Source organism: Scylla paramamosain, chromosome 25 (genome assembly GCF_035594125.1).
Source record: "Scylla paramamosain isolate STU-SP2022 chromosome 25, ASM3559412v1, whole genome shotgun sequence".
In the NCBI taxonomy this organism is placed as follows: Eukaryota; Metazoa; Arthropoda; class Malacostraca; order Decapoda; family Portunidae; genus Scylla; species Scylla paramamosain.
Window position 1 is genome coordinate 13,715,463 of NC_087175.1, and position 20,905 is coordinate 13,736,367.

Here is a 20,905-nt window from a genome sequence, read left to right on the forward strand (position 1 = left end):
TTAACAACAGCTTATTCTGATCTGATCTTATTCTCAGTTTGCTCATTAATTGTAAATTGTAAATTTTTATTCAGTGGGAATGCTTTGAAATCTATGTTCTGTACATGATGTCTGACATTAGATGTTTTAAGTAGATCTCCAATTTTAAAGATGATCTCATTTTTATTAAGTGACATATTCCTGATGTCCAAGCAATCTATGGTTTGAAACTGTTGGCCAGATAAAATGAGAAGCAAACCTGCCACTTTTTTGGCAAAATTTGAAAGTGATAATTGATTATTGTTTCACCAAACATCAATCGTGTATTTAAAAAGACATCAGGATCTCATGTAAAGTTACTTCTAGGGAGTCTGGAGTGTTGTTTTGCTGCTGACCTCATAAATAAGCATACAAACTCGTTCTGACCAGCAGGGATTCCATTGATTTTTTGCCACCACAGAAATAGCTGACCTGGCAGCATTGAGACTACTGTAACCGAACCCAGAACCATCTGCCTTTCCTTCACTGAATAACGTGAATAAGTGGTCCAACAGTTTGTTTACAGGGGAAGAAAATGGATCAACTTTTTCTCGTAAACAAAACTCGTTCCATACTTTGATGTGCCTCCCATATCATATGCCTCAAGTGTTTTCTCGTTCCAGGCTTTGAGTAGAAAATCTGTAACCCCTTCCAGAATTTCTGACCTGCAGAAAGATTCCCTGACAGAGGCCACACTGCCAACTGCAGATTCCTGATTGGATGGGTCTGTTGTGGATCCTGAGGCAGATACAGGCACTTGCGAGGAAGAAGTCAAGGTGCATCCCGTAGTAAACAAAAGGGCCTCTGCAAACCATGGTTGAGTTCTCCATAGTGGTAGTATGGCTAAAATTGATGCCTTTTCATCCCTTAGTTTTTGAATGATGTCTTTTATGACCCTAAAGGGAGGAAAAGCATATAGAAAAGAATTATTATTCCATTTGATTGAAAAAGCATCAGTGCCTAATGCCTCAGGATCAGGTTTCCAAGAATAGAAAAGTGATAATTGAGTATTAATGTGAGTAGCAAAACGATCAATAGTTGGTTTTCCATAAATTTTGCAAATGTAATTGAAAATTGTATGCATGAGTCTCCATTCTTTGTTGAAAACTCTCTCACAGGAGGCTAAATCAGCAGTAATATTCAGAAAACCAACGATATACTCAGCTGACAATTCTATGTTTCTCTCATGAGGCCACTCAAAAACTTCTTCAGTCACATCCAACAAGTGTTGCTTAATCCTTCCACAATTGTTAATGCTTGCAACAACTGTAGTATTACCTGTTTTTATGCAAACATGTTTATGTATGACATCCTGGAAGATAGTCTTCAGACCAAAAAGAACAGCCCTGAATTCCAAAATATTTATATGGTCTTTCTCATGGTCAGCCCAGTGGCCACCAGTAATGTTGTCACTGGCACAAGCCCCCCAGCCAGACATTGAAGCATCTGTGGTGATAACTAAGTCTGGGCCTGGCGTATGTAACGATCTGATGCAAGAATGAATATTAGTTGTCTACCAGTTTATGAGACATTTTGTCCTCTTATCCAAATACAGTAAGGCATCATAATCACCACAACTTTGTTTAAGAGCTTCATTCCTTAATACTTACAAATATTTATATTTTAAAGGAGCCCAGTGTACAGAGTCTCCTGCAGCAACGACATTGCCAATAAAAACAGCAAAATCTCTAATTCTGATGTCATCTGTATGTAATAATTGTAAACCCAGCTTCCTTATCTTTTCTGCCTTACCTTGTGTGAGTTTAATGGTCATGTCTTTAGAATTCAACACAAAACCCAAGAATTCACTGTCATGACGGCTGAAATTCTGATTTCTTCAAATTAATTTTGAAACCTAATTGATCTAATGTTGATGCAATATATTTGACATCATCAATTAATTTCTCTTTGGAGTCCGCTATCACAAAGCAATCATCAATGTAAATAGATGTTAAGATGCCTAAAGCCTGAAAATGTGAAAAAGGGACCTTCAACAACTTAGTGAAAAGTTGAGGGGATGAGGAAAAACCCTGAGGCAAACAAGTAAACTGCCATAATAAACCATTCCATATAAATTTTAGCCATGATCGATCCTTCCTGCAAATGGGAACAGAAAAATAAGCATGTTTCAAGTCAATATATGCAAGGAAGCAATTATATATAACCAATGGCAAAACATCTCTAAGTGTTTCCATCTTAAAATGATAGTATTCCACATACTCATTCAAATATTTCAAATGAAGTATAATCTGGACACTACCATCCTTCTTTAACCTAGGGAAGATATTGAAACAAAACCCTGACAAAACAAAAGTAGCAATCTCAACAATATGCTGCTGAATAAATATATTCATGGCTACATCAATAGCCTGTTTGTCCTTCTGAGAGAAATGCAATGGAGGGGGTATATGGCATTGTGATGGAAAATCACAAAAAGAAAACAAGTACTTTGCCTGAACAGTGTTAGTTACCCAAGGATCACTGGATAATTCCTCCCAAATTTGAAGATAATGTTGAATTTTTCCCCCCTGAAAATTCATATGGATGTTAAGCAAGGTTAAATCACTTATGGCTGAGGAATGAAAATGAGAACCAGTGTCATTGGGTAACTTATTTGGTGCCATAGTGACCCTGTCCTCTGCCTCCTCTACCTCGATGATTACCTTGGTAGTTATTGGTTCCGGAACCTCCACCTCCTTTTCAAAAAGTAAAATTATTCCTCTTCATCTTCAACTATTTTAGATTAATATGTTTTTGATTCTCCTTAAACTGTTTAATCATATCAACAATGTTAATTTCAAACAATTTATCACCTGTCATGTTCTTATCCTTGACAGTTTTTTGAAGAGTTTTGGCATTAATTTTATCAGTAATAAGATCTCTTCTCATTGAATTTGAATAATTGAAAACTGGCAATAACATGCAAAGACTGTCATTACTATCTTTATAAGAGTCCATCATGGTAGGGTTGTGTGAATTTGCATGTTTGTCTACAAATCTGATGAGAGAAATGAGGGCTTTGCCTAATAGAGAGTTTGTCTGAGCTAAGTTGCTCTCCATCCTCTGACTCTGATGGTCGAGAGTTGAGAGGGCATTGGAATCAGATTCCAGAATCCTCAATTCCTTAATATTAGATGGAATAGACCATTGTTCTGCCAACATCCTGGCTTTCTTATCATCAGGAACCATACGTAAATAAGCCCTGATGTTCTTAGCTAAAACCTCTGTAACAGGAGTACCATTAGCATCATCAACATCAAAAGCTGCACCTAGGCTACAGCCAAAAACCACGTGTTGATTTTCGGTCAAAGGAAACCCTACAAACTCCTCTGCCGAACTAGTAGATGCCCCAACTTTAACTTGGGATGCAACTTGTGAGGACTGGAAAGTGTCTGGGTATGAAGCCCCACCATCAGGATTATGTGATAAATCCTGAGACACATCAGGTCAGTTTACATAATCCACATCATCTTCTGCACTACTAGTGTCATTGTCACCTAAATGTACGGGTTCCTTCCTCACTTTTCTTTTGTCAGAGCTTTCACCAAAGCTGGTAATGTTTTCTGGGCCACAAAACTGCAGAAATTATCATCTGGCTCAAGCATCTGAGAAGGGGCCAAAAAATATTGGTGGTTTGAACATGTTGTCCACTGGAACCATCATCTTCACTATCGGAAGATAAACAAGTAACCTTGTGTGGTGGCTGGGCCTGGCTGTTGCCGGGAGAAGGATGGGAGCGTCAACGTCCCCCGCCATGCAAACATCAGATGAGCAATAAACTGTCCTCTGGGGAAGAGACGATTACGAGCGTGACAACCACACGGCTGTATGACAGCCATGTGATACAAGACATTGTATAAAAGGGGCAGGTAATGTAAAAATAAAGTAAAATCATAATACATACCATCCTGAACAGGGATATTTGAGGAGTAACAAGATGCAGACAACCTCACAATCGCCTGATGGCTGGAGACACAACAGGAAAAGTGTCACCACATTAACCATAGCACACTGCACAATTACACTCTGTGCATGTCTCATTGAGCAACTTGCCAAAACTAGCAGTGCTATATCCTTCATGCTCCATTTACAGGCAGTGAGAGAGACCCCAGAAAGCCACCAAACTCAAGCGTCCCACACCTTATCTTACCAATAAATGCCAACGCCATCTAGTGGTGTCAGAACAAAAGGCCATGTCTGAACACCAAAACCACACACCAAAACCACACACACATACTGAATACTGGTAACACCAAACTGTCAGTCATGCATGACGCCACACTGCTGGGTAGCCAGCTGTGGAAGAACTATGAATTTCCCTACCCTTTGATATCTTTCTACTTCATTAACCAAACATCTTCCCTCCTCTTGTACTTTTCCCAACACTTTGTTTACTACCTCTTTAAGCTTTTTCTCTCTCACTGCTTTTGTTGATCTCCTTATTTTCCTTAATCCCAAAGACAATAATGCATTTCTTTTTTTATCAACTGTGTCCTTTACAGGGGATTTGTTACTCTTGATAACTTTTACCAACTTTTGTGTTATTTTGGCCTCTGTGTGTGTGTGTGTGTGTGTGTGTGTGTGTGTGTGTGTGTGTGTGTTTACCTAGTTGTTTTTACCTAGTTGTGCTTTATGGGAAAAGAGCTATGCTCGTTCTGTCCCATCTCCTTATCTTTTAATATCCAACTTAGCCTTGAATCCATGTATACTTTCTGAATTTACTATTTCCTCATCCAGACTGTTCCGTACATTAATAATTCTATATGGGAAACTATACTTTTTGATGTCTCTTCTACAAGCACTCCTCTTCAGCCTCTTTCCATGACCTCTAGTGTCCTGTGTATCCCAGACCATTAAGTTGCTCCCTCATATGCTTTATATATCGCAGTCATCTCCCCTTTCTCTCCTCTTTTACAACACTGGTAGATGTATCCTTGCCAGTCTCTCTTCACATGACAAGTCCCTGATACTTGGTACCATCTTTGTAGCTGCTCTCTGAACTCTCTCCAACTTCCTTATATCCTTTTTCTTGTATGGTGACCACACTACTGCTGCATATTCTAGTCTAGGTCTTATCAGCGATCAGTGTGTGTGTGTGTGTGTGTGTGTGTGTGTGTGTGTGTGTGTGTGTGTGTGTGTGTGTGTGTGTGTGTGTGTGTGTGTATTTACCAGATTATATTTACCTAGTTATATTGTACAGGGCATGAGCCAAAGCTCATTTTATCTTGTCTCCATAACCATATTTATCCAGTTTCTCTTTAAACATGTGTATACTGTTTGCCACAACCATCTCTTCCTTCAAATCATTCCAGATTTCAATAGTTCAATATGGGAAGCTGTATTTCTTGATGTCACTCGAACATCCACTCTTCTTTGTTTTCTTCCTGTGCCCCCTTGTCTGTCTCTCTCCCTCCTCCATCTGTATTGCCAAGTAATTTCTGTCTATTCTTTCTATATTGTCTACTAATTTGTACATTGTTATCAGGTATCCTCTTTCTCGTCTCTCTTGTAGTGTTGGTAATCCAATCTCTTCAAATCTTCTTTCATAGCTTAAGTCTTTCAATTCTGATATCTTTGTCGTTATTCTCTGTATTCTTTCCAGTGTTTCCATATATCTTTTTTTTTCTATGTGGAACTCAAACTACTGCTGTGTATTCTAATTTAGGTTATATCATGCTTGTTATAATTTTCTTTATAATTTCTTTATCTAAATAGTTAATAGCACCCTAATGTTTCTCAATGAGATGTTAGCAGAACCAAATATTCCATTTATGTGCCTTTCAGGTGATAGTGTGTCCTGGATCATTACTCCAAAATCTTTTTCTTCATTACTTTTCGTTATTATTTCTCCTCCCATTTTGTAATTCCATGAATGGCTCTTTTTACTTTTTCCTATTTCTAACATGTGGCTTTTTCTGGCATTAAATTGTAGTTTCCATCTTTGACTCAATGCATGTATCTTGTCAATATCCTTTTGTAATTCCTTGCAGTCATTTTCATCCTTTATTATTTTCATTAATTTTACATCATCAGTCAAAAAGATTTATATATCTATTTAGATTCTCTGTTATATCATTTATATATGTTTGATACATAATAGGTGCCAACACAAATCCTTATGGTACCCCACTTGTCACTTCAACTTGAATTAGTGTCTCTGATTACTGTTCTCATTTCCCTCCCTTGTAAATAATCATCCATCTATCTCAATGTTGCTCCCTTTAATCCTCCTTCATTCTCTGATTTTCACAAGAGACTTTTATGGGGAACTTTACTGAATGCTTTATTGAGATCCAGGTATACTGTATCAACCCATCCATCCCATTCTTGCACTCCATCTATTGCTCTCGTACAGAATCTCAGTTGATTTGCTACGCGGGGTCTCCCTTTCAATGAACTGTTAATTATATCCCATATGGGTTCCTCCATTTGTTCCCTGCATTCTTTTAATATCCATCCATTTACTTGATCTTATCCCATAGCTTTTCTAACATCCAGCTCATCCAGCAGTTTCTTGATTTCTTGTCTCTCTACTTGTATCTCCTGCGTTCCCTCATTCTGTGATACCATTTTCAGTGCCACAAAATCGGTTTCCTTTGTAAACACAGATTGAAAACTCTCATTCATTAGTTCACTCATCTCCTCAGTAGTTTCATAAATTCTTCGTTCTCTTTTTAACTTGTTTATGTCATTCCTATGTTTCTTTTTTCCATTTACGTATCTGTATAAGAGTTTGGGCTCTTCCTTGCATTTTCTTACTATGTCACTTTCAAGATTTCTTTCTTCTCTTCTTATTATACCATATTCATTCCTTGCCTTTCTGTATTCTTCCTTAGTATTTGTGTTCAGTTTTCTCATTATTTTCCTCCATGACCTTGCCTTTTTCTTTTTTGCTTTTACACACCTGATATTATACCATTCATATTTCTCAGTTTTCATTTTATAACTTGGCACAAACTGTTGAACCCCATCTCTATACTTGCTCAAAAATATTTCATATTTTTCTTGCATTATTTTACCTTCAAATGGTTATTTTGTGTATTTACCTAGTTGTGGTTTATGGGAGGGGAGTAATCTCATAGTATCCTGTCTATATATCTATCCAGTTTGGTCTTAAAAGCATGGACAGTTACAGCATTGACAATATCTTCACTGAGTTCGTCCCATTTGTTCACACTTCTCTGAAGAAAACTATGCTTCTTGATGTCTCTTCTACAGATAACTTTATTCAACTTCTTACTGCGTCCTCTTGTACTCTTTGTGTCTAAATTTATAAAACATTCTTTGTACACATTTTCCATACCATTAATCATTCTATAGATATTTATTAAATCTCCTCTCTCTCTCCTATTTTCAAAGGTAGGAATTTCCATAATTTTTAATCTCTCTTCATAGGTCGACTTACTCAACTCCAGAACCATCTTAGTGACTGCTCTTTGTACTTTTTCTAATTTTACAATATTCCTCTTTGTATGAGGAGACCACACCACTGTCACATATTCCAATTTTTGTCTTATCATGGAAATAAACAACTTTTTTTTATCATTCCTTCATCCAAATATGAGAATGGCATTCTTACTCTTTTTAACAAATTCATTGTCTCTCCAGTAATTTTATCAATGTGTCTGTCCGGAGTCAAATTTTCAGTAATTGTTACTCCCAAATCCACTTCCTCTTGTGACTTCTTTAACTTCACACCATCCATCTCATAATGATACTGTATCCTTTTCTTACTCTTACCAAACTCCATTACTTTACATTTACTTAAATTGAATTCCATTTGCCAAGATTTACTCCATATATTTATCTTATTTAAATCATCCTGCAGTACCATACAGTCATTTACATTTTCTACCCTTCTCATCAGCTTAGCATCATCTGCAAATAAGTTCATATAACTATCTATTTCTTCATTTATATCATTCACATATATTACAAATATTATCAGTCCCAACACTGAGCCCTGTGGGACACCACTAGTTATTTTCAGCCAAGATGAGTTTTGGTCTTGTACTGCAGTTCTCATCTCTCTATCATCCAGATAATCCTCCATCCACTCCAGCATTCTTCCTCCAATTTTTCCATAATTTTTTATCTTCCATTGCAATCTTTGGTGTGCTACTTTGTCAAATGTTTTCTTCAAGTCTAAGTAGACACCATCCACCCATCCATCTCTCTCCTGCACAATATCGACTACCCTTGAATAAAAAAACAATAAGTTCATGGAGCATGATCTCCCCCTCCTAAATTCAAATTGACAATTTACCAAAACCTTATCTCTTTCCAAATGTTCCATTCATCTTTCCTTTATTGTTCATTCACATAGTTTTCGTACAACACTAGTCAAGAAAACTGGTCTATAGTGTAGTGGGTTTTCCTTATTTCCTCCTTTGAATATTGGTGTAATATTTGGTCTCTTCCAATCTTTTGGTACTCTTCCCTGTGATAGTGATGTCACCACTAGAGTGAATTTTATCAGCCAATTGTTCTCAACATTCCTTCAATATCCAGTTTGATACTCCATCTGGACTAGTTGCTTTATTTACATCAAGTTCTTCCATCATCTTAAGTATTTCCTCTTAACTGACTGGGACTGCATTAGTATATTCCTCACCAACTGACCCCTTCCAGCATCAAACTCCCCTTCCACAGTAAATACCAGTCTGAAAATATTGTTCATAACTTCTGCCATGTCCTGTGCATCATCATAGATTTTTCCTTCAACTTTCAATCTTGATATACCCTCCTTATTCTTCATCTTCCCATTAACATGTCTAAAGAATAGTTTGGGTTCATTTATACACTTATCTATTATATCTCTTTCATAGTTTCTTCTCTCCATTTTTATTATCTCAATGTACTTGTTTCTAACATCAGTATATTCCTCCCATCTGCTCTCAGTTTTCCTCATCCTCCATCTATTCCAAGCATTTGACTCACAATTTCTAGTCTCTGCATTTTGTCCTGAACCATTCTTTACCCTTTCTACATCTTGCCCTTCCTCTAGGTACAAATTTCTCCACAACAGAATTATATATCCTTATAAATTCATCCAATTTTTCTCAAACATCTTCTGTAGGGTGGCCCACAAAAGGTACTTAAGCCTTCCATTACCAGAATCTCATGCACTTTATATTTCTGCCCGGAACCATGCCAAGTCTGTTCTCCAACTAGCCAAAAACTCCTTCATTAACAGAAAATGTCAAAACCTTTCAAGATCTAACTCTCCTCGTGATTTCTGGCATCTAGCCAAAAATATCTAAAATAACTTTGCTTCTTCTTCTTTCCCTCCTCTATTTCAACCAGATGGCACCACTGCTATCACATCTATTTCTAAAGCTGAACTCTTTGCTCAAACCTTTGCTAAAAACTCTACCTTGGACGATTCTGGGCTTGTTCCTCCCTCTCCTTCACCCTCTGACTACTTCATGCCACCTATTAAAATTCTTCGCAATGATGTTTTCCATGCCCTCGCTGGCCTAAACTCTCGGAAGGCTTATGGACCTGATGGGGTCCCTCCTATTGTTCTCCAAAACTGTGCCTCTGTGCTTCCACCTTGCCTAGTCAAACTCTTTCAGCTCTGTCTGTCAACATTTACCTTTCCTTCTTGCTGGAAGTTTGCCTACATTCAACCTGTTCCTAAAAAGAGTGACCGTTCTAATCCCTCAAACTACCGGCCTATTGCTTTAATTTCCTGCCTATCTAAAGTTTTTTTAATCTATCCTCAACAGGAAGATTCTTAAACATCTATCACTTCACAACCTTCTATATGATCGCCAGTATGAGTTCCGTCAAGGCCGCTCTACTGGTGATCTTCTGGCTTTCCTTACTGAGTCTTGGTCATCCTCTTTTAGAGATTTTGGTGAAACTTTTGCTGTTGCCTTGGACATATCAAAAGCTTTTGATAGAGTCTGGCACAAAGCTTTGATTTCCAAACTACCCTCCTACAGTTTCTATCCTTCTCTCTCTAACATCATCTCAAGTTTCCTTTCTGACCGTTCTATTGCTGTTGTGGTAGACAGTCACTGTTCTTCTCCTAAATCTATTAACAGTGGTGTTCCTCAGGGTTCTGTCCTGTCACCCACTCTCTTCTTATTATTCATTAATGATCTTCTAAACCAAACTTCTTGTCCTATCCACTCCTACGCTGATGATACCACCCTGCACTTTTCCACGTCTTTTCATAGACGTTCAACCCTTCAGGAGGTAAACATATTACGCAGGGAAGCCACAGAACGCTTGACTTCTGATCTTTCTAAAATTTCTGATTGGGGCAGAGCAAACTTGGTATTGTTCAATGCCTCAAAAACTCAATTCCTCCATATATCAACTCGACACAACCTTCCAGACAACAATCCCCTCTTCTTCAATGACATTCAACTGTCCCCCTCTTCTACACTGAGCATCCTCGGTCTGTTCTTTACTTATAATCTGAACTGGAAACTTCACATCTCATCTCTAGCTAAAACAGCTTCTATGAAGTTAGGTGTTCTGAGATGTCTCCGCCAGTTTTTCTCACCCCCCCAGCTGCTAACTCTGTACAAGGACCTTATCCGTCCATGTATGGAGTATGCTTCACATGTCTGGGGGGGGTTCCACTCATACTGCTCTTCTAGACAGGGTGGAATCAAAAGCTTTTTGTCTCATCAACTCCTCTCCTCTAACTGACTGTCTTTAGCCTCTCTCTCACCGCCGCAATGTTGCATCTCTAGCTGTCTTCTACCGCTATTTTCATGCTAACTGCTCTTCTGATCCTGCTAACTGCATGCCTCCCCTCCTTCCGCGGCCTCGCTGCACAAGCCTTTCTTCTTTCTCTCACCCCTATTCTGTCCACCTCTCTAATGCAAGAGTTAACCAGTATTCTCAATCATTCATCCCTTTCTCTGGTAAACTCTGGAACTCCCTGCCTGCTTCTGTATTTCCACCTTCCTATGACTTGAATTCCTTCAAGAGGGAGGTTTTAAGACATTTATTCATCAATTTTTGACCACTGCTTTGACCCTTTTATGGGACTGGCATTTCAGTGGGCATTTTTTTTTATTAGATTTTTGTTGCCCTTGGCCAGTGTCCTTCCTACACAAAAAAAGATCTTTTATGGATCTACCAATATCTCTTCCTGCTCTTCATTTTGTCAAGCATTGGTCATATGTGGCACATACATTCCTACATAATTCATTATCCTTCCATATCCACTTCTAAACATCACTTGTAGAATTTCAGACTTGTCTTCACTTTTTATTACATTCTCCACCTTAACATACGAGTATATATATATATATATATATATATATATATATATATATATATATATATATATATATATATATATATATATATATATATATATATATATATATATATATATATATATATATATATATATATATATATATATATCGTAATTTTAACATTTCACTATGACTGCATAATAAGTATAACATCCCTAGAACTAGAATCTCTAGAACTAGAACTCACTGAATATTAATAAGCCACAAGGAGGAAAGTAACTCAAGGTTCCCTTTTTCAGATTTGAGGGCATTCAGCTGTTGCAGTATGAGACATTTAAAAGCTTTATCATACTCTGTCAAGCAGTGTTTGTACTCTTCGTTATTTACTTCACTGGACGGGAGCTGATGCTCATGTACCGCCAGCGCTGCAAATACTTCCAGAACTATTGGTCCTATGCTGAGATTGCCATCATCATTGCATGTTATCTTGGCATTGCCATTTATGTGCTCAGGTCAGTGCCTTTCTCTCATAGTTTCACCCAGTTATGCATAATTTGCTATTCAATCTTTTTTTTTTTTTTTTTTTTTTAATGGTCTTATATGATTCTTTAGTATGTTGTCTAAATTTGCATGAAGTTTTGATAGTGACATGATTCTTTTAACTCTGCCATGATGTTTTTTTTTTTTTTCTCAAAATGTGGACATGTGAACTCTGCTGTACACACACTCAAATTCATGTTGAGATGCCCTCCCTTAGTTGCTATTCTTCATGTTCCTTCAAATTTCTTCACACATCTTTACCTATTCGTTGTGTGTCTATTTATATTTTGAAGGGCGTAAGTGAGCTACTTGTTTTTGGTCCCATCTCTGTATCTGCATTTATCCAATCTTTCTTTTCATTTCTACACTCTCTTTGCTAGTACTACTTTTTCATTTAGTTTATTCAAAACTAATGTATTTTTGTAGAAGTTTTTTTTTATTTGTTATTCAGGAAGCTCCCTTTCCTGAATTTTTTATGCTATCTTGTTTATCTAGATTTTCTTGGATGAAAGTCCATCTTTATTTTTTTTTCTATCCTCATATATATATATATATATATATATATATATATATATATATATATATATATATATATATATATATATATATATATATATATATATATATATATATATATTTAAATAAACAGACACTCCCTGACTTATGAGTTAAGCTTCAGTTGGCTGTTCGTAAGTCGTAATGTTCATTAATCATTAATTTGTAAAATATTTTGGGTGTACAGTATCCCTAAACTCAAAGATTGTTAAGCTCAAGATATTGAAAACACTAAAGAATGTTTATTTATGCTGGCCAAATAGCTTAGCAGTGTGTGTGTGTGTTAGTGCTGGACAGGATCTGACATTTTAGGATTTGTGGATCCGAGTACCTGCAGTGTGTGGAGAGGCTAGTGAGAGAGAGGGATCTGCTCAGTACTCGTTTCCCGGCGGTACTTGGGTCCCGGCTGGTAATTGAATCCCAGGCTGCTTGCAGATCCCTTCAGTACTTTGGTCCTAGCAGTAATTGAATCCCAGCTAGTAATCAGGTCCCAGGCTGCTCACAGATTCCTGCCAGTACTCAGGTCCCAGCCAGCTCACGGATCCCTGCCTGTACTCGGGTCCAAGCTCTCCTGTCAGTGCTTGGGTCCACGGCGGCTGGTTGCCTCACTCCACAGAGTTATCTCACCTCCGTATTTTACCTTCTAATGAGTTATCATTATATTTCACAAATTTATTTTTATTATGTATTGAATAATGAATATTAATTTGTTAGTTCTATAGTTGGTGATATTCTAGGTATACTTTGTTTAGAGTATGCAATGCACATTATTCATGTTGCTATAGGACAAAATATATATTAGTACAAGTGTGGCTATCAGGAATTATAAAGGTCAAAGCCATGGATAAAGCATCTAAAACCTTTGTCTTCTATGACTGACAGTGGCTGCAAATCTTCCACAATCATTCTAACAACTGGATTATTTATTTCCTTCTTATTTGAGTCACTTCTGTATGGTTTTGCTTTGGTAATAGTGTCAATCAAAGTTGGTTGTACAATCATCTTAGGCTGTTTTGGTAAATCGTGTCCTGCATCATTTTCCTCCTTCAGCTTGGCATATTCAAGGGGATGTCTGGTGCAGAGGTGTTTGATGAGATTCGAAGTATTTTAATTTATCTTTCCAAGTCAAGCAGACAACCACATCCTCGTCCGTTTGTTGCATGTAGCTCCATATTGATACACATTTGGTCTGCTTGGCTGCCATTGTGCAAAATAAGAGGTTTACTTTAATTGAAAAGTGAATTTGGGGTCAATATTGCTGACAATTTATTACTTCAAATGACACAAGTTGCACTTTCTTAAGTTTTCATGAAAGACTTAAATTTTAAATGTAATATTTATTCGCAGTTTGGTAGACAAGAAATTAAGGTATATCACAGATGTATTTATTTTAGAGTATTCATCGAATTTTCATGTAGAGGTAACTACTACACCAACTGTCACGGGTTCTCACATTGTTGATGTCTCTGCAGCTACTGGCGCAAGTGAGGATGCACGGTAGTATATGTAGCCTTTGCCGGCAAAGCTCCAATGTCACAAATGCCCAGCCAATCAGCTTTCGTAAAAAAGACATGCACATGGCAACACTAAATTTCTGCTATTCATTGCTAGCCAAGATATTTTCATATGTATGATTAAAACTTTTATACTCATCAATGGTAATATCAAGTTTGTTATAAATACGATGGTCAGTATAAATAACATTCATGTTGAATATCGAAGCTAAAGGGGAAAAATCCTGAGTAATCGTATAAGTATTTGTCTCAGAGATTGGTATTCGTGTCAGTGGATTCGAGTACACAACGTCTTCAGAGTTCATTCCATTTGTTCACACTTCTGTGAGGAAAATATACTGTATTTGATGGCTCATAAGAAGCACCTTTTCTCCAAAAAAAGTCTCAGGAAATGAGCCTGTGTCCTATGAGGCCAATGTTCAGCATTGAGGCAGTGGTTGGTGGCAAGTCTATGGCAACACAGGTTCTAAAATCAAACCCCAGACATTTTCGCATATGTAAACAAAGTGGTGATTGGTACTACACCGGACAACAACTCTTTCTTTCAAGGTAACAATATATAATAGGTCATATTTGCCGGTAGTTCACATAGAATGACACCAGTCAGGAAGAATTTGCCTAAGTAACCATACACCACACATTGTATGTACCAAAACAAACACATGGTTGGTTACGCGCTGAACCTGGTAACATGGGCAAGCTTCACTGCGTTCTTTACAGTGTGATGATATTATTTCTTAAGGTAAGACACACTTTCATACAATTAAAATTGCACCCATCTTTTAACATTGTTATGAACAAACTTTATTACCCCTGTAGCCTCTCACAGTCATTGCTGATGCCATATGCCAGGTACATGTTTACATCTCACAACAGGATTGGTACGTAGGCTATTAGCAAATATTAAAGTTTTTAAATGCAAAATATTGGGATCTAATAATGATCTAAATGCATATGAGAGTCTTCAAATGTAAGGTGAAATCCTTTACTTCATATTCAGAGCTTAAATCTGCTCATTTATCTTTTTTTTCATTTCAATGTCTGCCAAAACTGGGTGCGTCTTATGAGCTCATGCGTCTTACGAGCCATCAAATATGGTACTTCTTGATGTCTCTTCTACAGTTAACTTTCTTCAGCTTCTTACTTTGTCCCCTTGTATTCTGTGTGACTAAATTTATAAAACATTTTTTGTCCACAATTTCCATACAATTTATCATTCTATAGATGTTTATTAAATCTCTCTCTCTCTCTCTCTCTCTCTCTCTCTCTCTCTCTCTCTCTCTCTCTCTCTCTCTCTCTCTCTCTCTCTCTCTCTCTCTCTCTCTCTCTCTCTCTCTCTCTCTCTCTCTCTCTCTCTCTCTCTCTCTCCTATTTTCAAGGATAGGAATTTCCAACATTCTTAATCTCTCTTCATAAATTGAATTTCTCAACTCTGGAACCATCTTAGTGACTGCACTTTGTACTCTTTCTAATTTTATAATATTCCTCCTTGTATAAGGAGACCACACCACTGCCGCATATTCCAATCTTGGTCTTATCATGGAAATCGACAACTTTTTATCATTCCTTCATCCAAATATGAGAGTGCCATTCTTACTCTTCTTAACAAATTCATCATCTCTAGTAATTTTTCAGTGTCTGTCCGGAGGATTTTATTTTATTTATTTATTTATTTATTTATTTTTTATTTATTTATTTATTTATTTATTTATTTTATTTTATTTTATTTTATTATTTTTTTTTTTTTTGTGTGTGTGTGTGTGTGTGTGTGTGTGTGTGTGTGTGTGTGTTTTGTTCTTACATTTAATGTGACACAGAAGTTTGGCACAGCCACACTGTGTGTTTTATGTTCACATTTAGCATGGTAATGTGGTATGTCATTGCCACATTTAGAACTATGTGTGTGCTTTGTCCTCTTATTCAACATGATGCAGTAATGTGGCACCATCTGTTACAACTCAAACACAACCCCTTTTCTCAGCCACCACTCAATCTCAGTTCATCTTTCCTTAGGCTATACCAACAGCCTAGTTCAAGGCCATAACAACATGAGTCCAGGCCACTCATGAGTCATGCACAACAGATGCTTCCAAGATCACCACTCCTGCCTCCTACACAGGAGAACAAAACATACAACACCTACACACCTATCATATCAGTTGGGAAAGGGTTTGTACAGGCACATTTCAGGAAGATACAGTCACGACAAATACCACAAAGACAAGGCTATAATATTTTAGGGCTACCATCCACAGGAGCAACCATCTATGCCCACAGAATAGTATAGTACTCTTGCCTGAGTTCAGCTTATCTCTAACCTCGGAAGACAGACAGACTTTGATGAGAGTAGTGAAGTTACAGGAACACTAGGAGGAGAATTTGGGTTAGTGGCAGGTGAAAATGAAACTGGTGAAGCTACTGAAACAGCTGAAGTTGAAGCCACTTGCTCGTCAGTTTCTTAAAGAACTGAAGAACCAATGTCTGCACTGCCTTGCATTTTTTTTCTTTGTAGACAATATGATAACTCTAGATTGTGTCTTGCATTGCTGTGGCTACCTTGTTAAACCACTCTTCATTAGGGTCCTGTTGCCCAAAAACAGTAAGGAATTTATCAAGGTAACTGAAACCTTTGACCATCAGCTTCATGTCATACTTCTTCACAGGTGCAGGTTCTTCACTGGACTCCTGTTCTTCTTGTTCTTTTCATTGCATTGTCTCCAGTTCCATAAGTTCTTCATTGGTGAGTTCTCCATGCAACTCAAGTAACTCTTCAAAGTTCTCTTCTTCAATGTCCTTTAAAGTTGGGAACCAAGTGGTAACAAAAGTTTTTCCACACACCGGAGAGGTTAGTTTGCTTAACCTCTTGCCATGAAGCATGAATGTTCTTTATTCACTTGTAGATATCATAACTTTTCCAAGTCACATAATGTCATCTCAGAGTTTTCATTAACTGTATTGATATCATAACTTTTCCAAAAGTCACGTAATGTCATCTCAGAGTTTTCATTGACTGTCTTGAGTGCTTGACTGTCAGGTGTAATATTTCTTGAAGCTAGCTATTACACCTTAATCCATGGGCTGAAGTAGTGAGGTGGTGTTTGGCCCCAGGTGGGGTAGGTGGTGAGGGGCATTATCAAGAATAAACAAAGTCTTAAAAGGTAGCCCCTTCTCGCAATACAGCCTTACGTGTGGGATGAAGTAATTAAAGAACCGATCCTTGAAGGTTTCTTCAGTCACCCAGGCTTTCTTGTTCCACTTCCAAATAACTGGCAGGGAACTCTGAAATATTTTCCAGCAGCCATGGTGTCTCTGCCTGGTAAACAAGCAGTGGTTTCATCTTAAGATTGCTTGGTAGGTTTGTGCCTCGCATCAAGGTAAGCCAGTCTTTAGCTGCCTTAAATCCTCGCACTGTTTTCTCCTCATGGCTGATGTAGGTCTTCTCCAGCATTTTCTTCCAAAACAGCCTGGTCTTATCAATGTTGAAGATTTGTTTTGGCGTTTAATTTTTGGACTGGATGATTTGCCTCAGGACTGGTGGAAATTTATTGCCAGCTTTCTTGTTGGCACTTGCTGCTTCTTCGGTAATTGACATGTGATGTAGGTTGTTTGCCCATTTCTTGATCCTGTTGAACCAGCTGTAGCTTGCAGCGAACATCTCCTCTTCTGCACTTTCCCCTGCCTTTGCCTTCAGATTGTTGAGTAGAGATTTAACCTTTTTTTGAATAAGCTGCAGGCTGAGTGACAGTCATCTCTGCCACTGATGTTCAAGCCATAGCACGAGAAGTTTCTCCATCTCTTCTATCACCTTGGTCTTGCCAACACTCCCAAACAAGTTGAGTACTTCCTGCAGTGGCTCTGCCCTATTGCAGTTAACCTCAACACTCTGACTTGAGGATGAGCTGAACAATGGTTCACCCAAACCCTCACCAGAAGTGTGACAGGCTTCTGGGCACTCTGGACCCACTGCGTCATTACCATTCTCTTTGCACTCCGCTCATTGTTGCAGTCAGACCCAGGAGTCACAGAGGGTATGGACACCCAGTCCTGGGATACCTGCCTCATCATGGTGCTAGTCACAACATTCACTGAGTCAGGATCCTCAGCAACACCCTCAGTCTGCAGATGGAGGACTCATGCAAACTTCCATTTGCCAGGTCATTTCCCAGGAGGAAGTCAACTCCTGACATTGGTAGGTCTTCCATTAATGCCACCCACACTTCTGTGGTCACTAGCAGGCATGTGAATTTTATCTTGGCAGTGGTGAACTTCTTGACATTAATTCCATGACACAACACTGCCTCCCAGTAACATTTCTACATAAAGATTGCTGGGTCACCATATCACACGACACACTTACAGGATATTTGTTCCCAGCAATCTCAACAGTACCCTTACACAAGAATGGCCAGAACCAGTCCAAACCAGACTTTACAGGAACTGATGGTTTACTAACAGATGACCAGGGGGCACTTTCTTCTGCCTCCCTTTTTACATTACTGAAAGCATGCACCTCATACCTTCAGTCTCAAGGTCCTGGTCAGGCCAAACCAGCAACACCACTGGTTTCTCAAGAGGCTTAGAGGCTGCAACCATAACAAGCTTGGGGCAGTTCAATCGAAAGTGCCCTACAGCCTTACAATGATAACATGTAGACTGGTTGTTAAACTTGGGAATACTATGCATCATGCTCCCAGTGGTCCTTCTAGGGTCTAGTGGAGACTTGTTGTTGGCTGAGTTCCCACTCATAAATTAATTTCCATCCCCAACACTATGACAGTGGGCTTCTGCTGAGATGGCACCACCACCACCTCCAAACCACCTATTACTAACCCCCTTAACTTCTGCACCTGACTGATGAGATACAAGGAACAGTTATCTGCCCACGTGGTTGCCTCCTTCAACCTTTTGAACCTCTTTTCCTGAAGCAGGTCAATCTTTCTCGGTCACATTTACAAACTGCGCCATAACCATTAATTCCTTTAAATCCGTATAGGAGGTGGCCTGCTCGCTTGTAACACATTTAAAAACTTCCTTGAGGTAGTGAGTACATTCTAAATAGGAATCTCTGGGCTGCTTCCTGGCCCCTCTGAACTGTTGCCATTAAGCCTCTGGCTGTACCTCATAGGCTCTTAAAATATCATCCTTGAATTCATCATAATACTCCAGATTACTTACTGACATTGTCATAAACCTTTAAACCTTCTAAGGGTTTGGCCTTCAACATATTGGCAATAGGGCCCACCTGTCTCTCACAAGACCAATCAAACTCCTCGCATCATACTCTAGTATTATCTTCAAACTTCTCACCATCTGAGTTTCTACTGTATCCTCCTTTTGTCATCTCTGAAAGCCATGAGGAGAATTAATATTTGAATTGGGTCTTCTCCAATTTATCTGGCATGATGCAGTTGTGCAGTGGTGCAGCATGATCTTGATCTTAATGCTACAAGTGGCCTGGAATTACTACTGAGCCACACCCTTGTATCAGCAATTCCTGTAGAGAGAGAGAGAGAGAGAGAGCAAACAAAACAAAGTATCTTTCCCACTACTAGCTACATTTTCTCCAAGAACTCTTCACATCCTCAGTCTATGCAGTCCCAGCAGCAACACCTTCTATTACCTTCCTGTCTTCTCTACATAACCCAATTCCCTATGCAGTATTTGCAGCATCTCATCACTATCTCTGGTATACTTCACACACTCCAGCATCACATGCTCCACCATCTCATCCTTTCCCATGCCACACATCTGGCACACTGCTGTGGATCTCAGACCTTCTGTAATCCCTTGCATTCACATCCCATACACTGTACTTTAACTTGAAGAGAAGATCACCACCAAAAAATATAAACAGCATGGCACCTCCTGATTTTGATTTTGATGCTACTGGGGATTCAGGATTTCTCCTAAGCTAGACCTCTGATTCTTATTGCTGGATGTTCATGATGCAGATGTTCATAAGTCGGGAAGTGTTTGTATATACATTCTTGCACAAAAATTACCTAATACCCCACACAGAGAACTGGAGACAAATACAGCACTCAAGCAGTTCGCACGCACACGAGGTAATGGATACATCAGGATGCAGTATGCTGCCACCCTACATGAAGTATATGGATATGTGGTGGGCTTCATTGTGTTTGTGGGCACCCTCAAGTTCATCAAGCTCCTCCGATTCAACAAAAGGATGGGTGAGTCTTCACCAGACACACAGGCATGACATGCATTTTTAATCTGACTGTAGATTTTTCATATTGGTGTAAAAAAAATTTCGTACCTTATCTTTTTTAATTTAGATTTAGAAAATCTATATAAGTGATAATTTTTTGTAAGTACAATTTATTATTTTGTTTTGCATGAATTTATGTTTTGATTTTATTAAACTGATGTGATTTTTTCTCATTTATTACATTTGTATCACATTAATCATATGGAAATTAAGTTAATTAATAAGGATTAGCTACATTTGATATCATGGTCTAAGGATAATATCTATCTATCTATCTATCTATCTATCTATCTATCTATCTATCTATCTATATATATATATATATATATATATATATATATATATATATATATATATATATATATATATATATATATATATGCTTTATACCTCACTGGGAGTAATTATTGTATAGACATCTGCCGAAATGATAATTACTCCCAGTGAGGTCTAAAGCATTGTTCAGGGGGTGCTGTGAACTTATCATTAAACCCAGCTGTGACTTCACTGAACATTTCCCTTTGTGTCTCACAACACAAGGGTGCAGTCACAGCCTGCCCTCTAAAGACAACTCTCTTCCTCCACACAAAACTACAAGCACCTAATAACACACACACCCCTCACTCAAAAATTTCAAGATTATTATGGCGACTCCTACACCAGCCTCGGAGTCCCCATCTGGGAAGGGGACCATAAATGTCCCCAGGTCGGACTGCCTTTCTGTCGATGACCCTAAGTGTCTTGACACCCCCCTCAACTTTTTCTTCATTAACTTCTGCAACATTCACAGTCTAAAATCAAATTTTCAATCTATAGAACAC

General features: G+C 38.2%; 1 protein-coding gene across 1 annotated transcript in view; it reads left to right on the forward strand.

Moving 5' to 3' along the window:
* LOC135113220 (uncharacterized) overlaps positions 1–20,905 on the forward strand; it is a 633,180-nt gene that overhangs the window by 555,412 nt on the left and 56,863 nt on the right. Inside the window, exons 55-56 of the mRNA XM_064028389.1 lie at positions 11,546–11,758; positions 19,874–20,046. Coding sequence (XP_063884459.1) covers positions 11,546–11,758; positions 19,874–20,046 — 386 coding nt within the window. The remainder of the gene's footprint in view (positions 1–11,545; positions 11,759–19,873; positions 20,047–20,905) is intronic.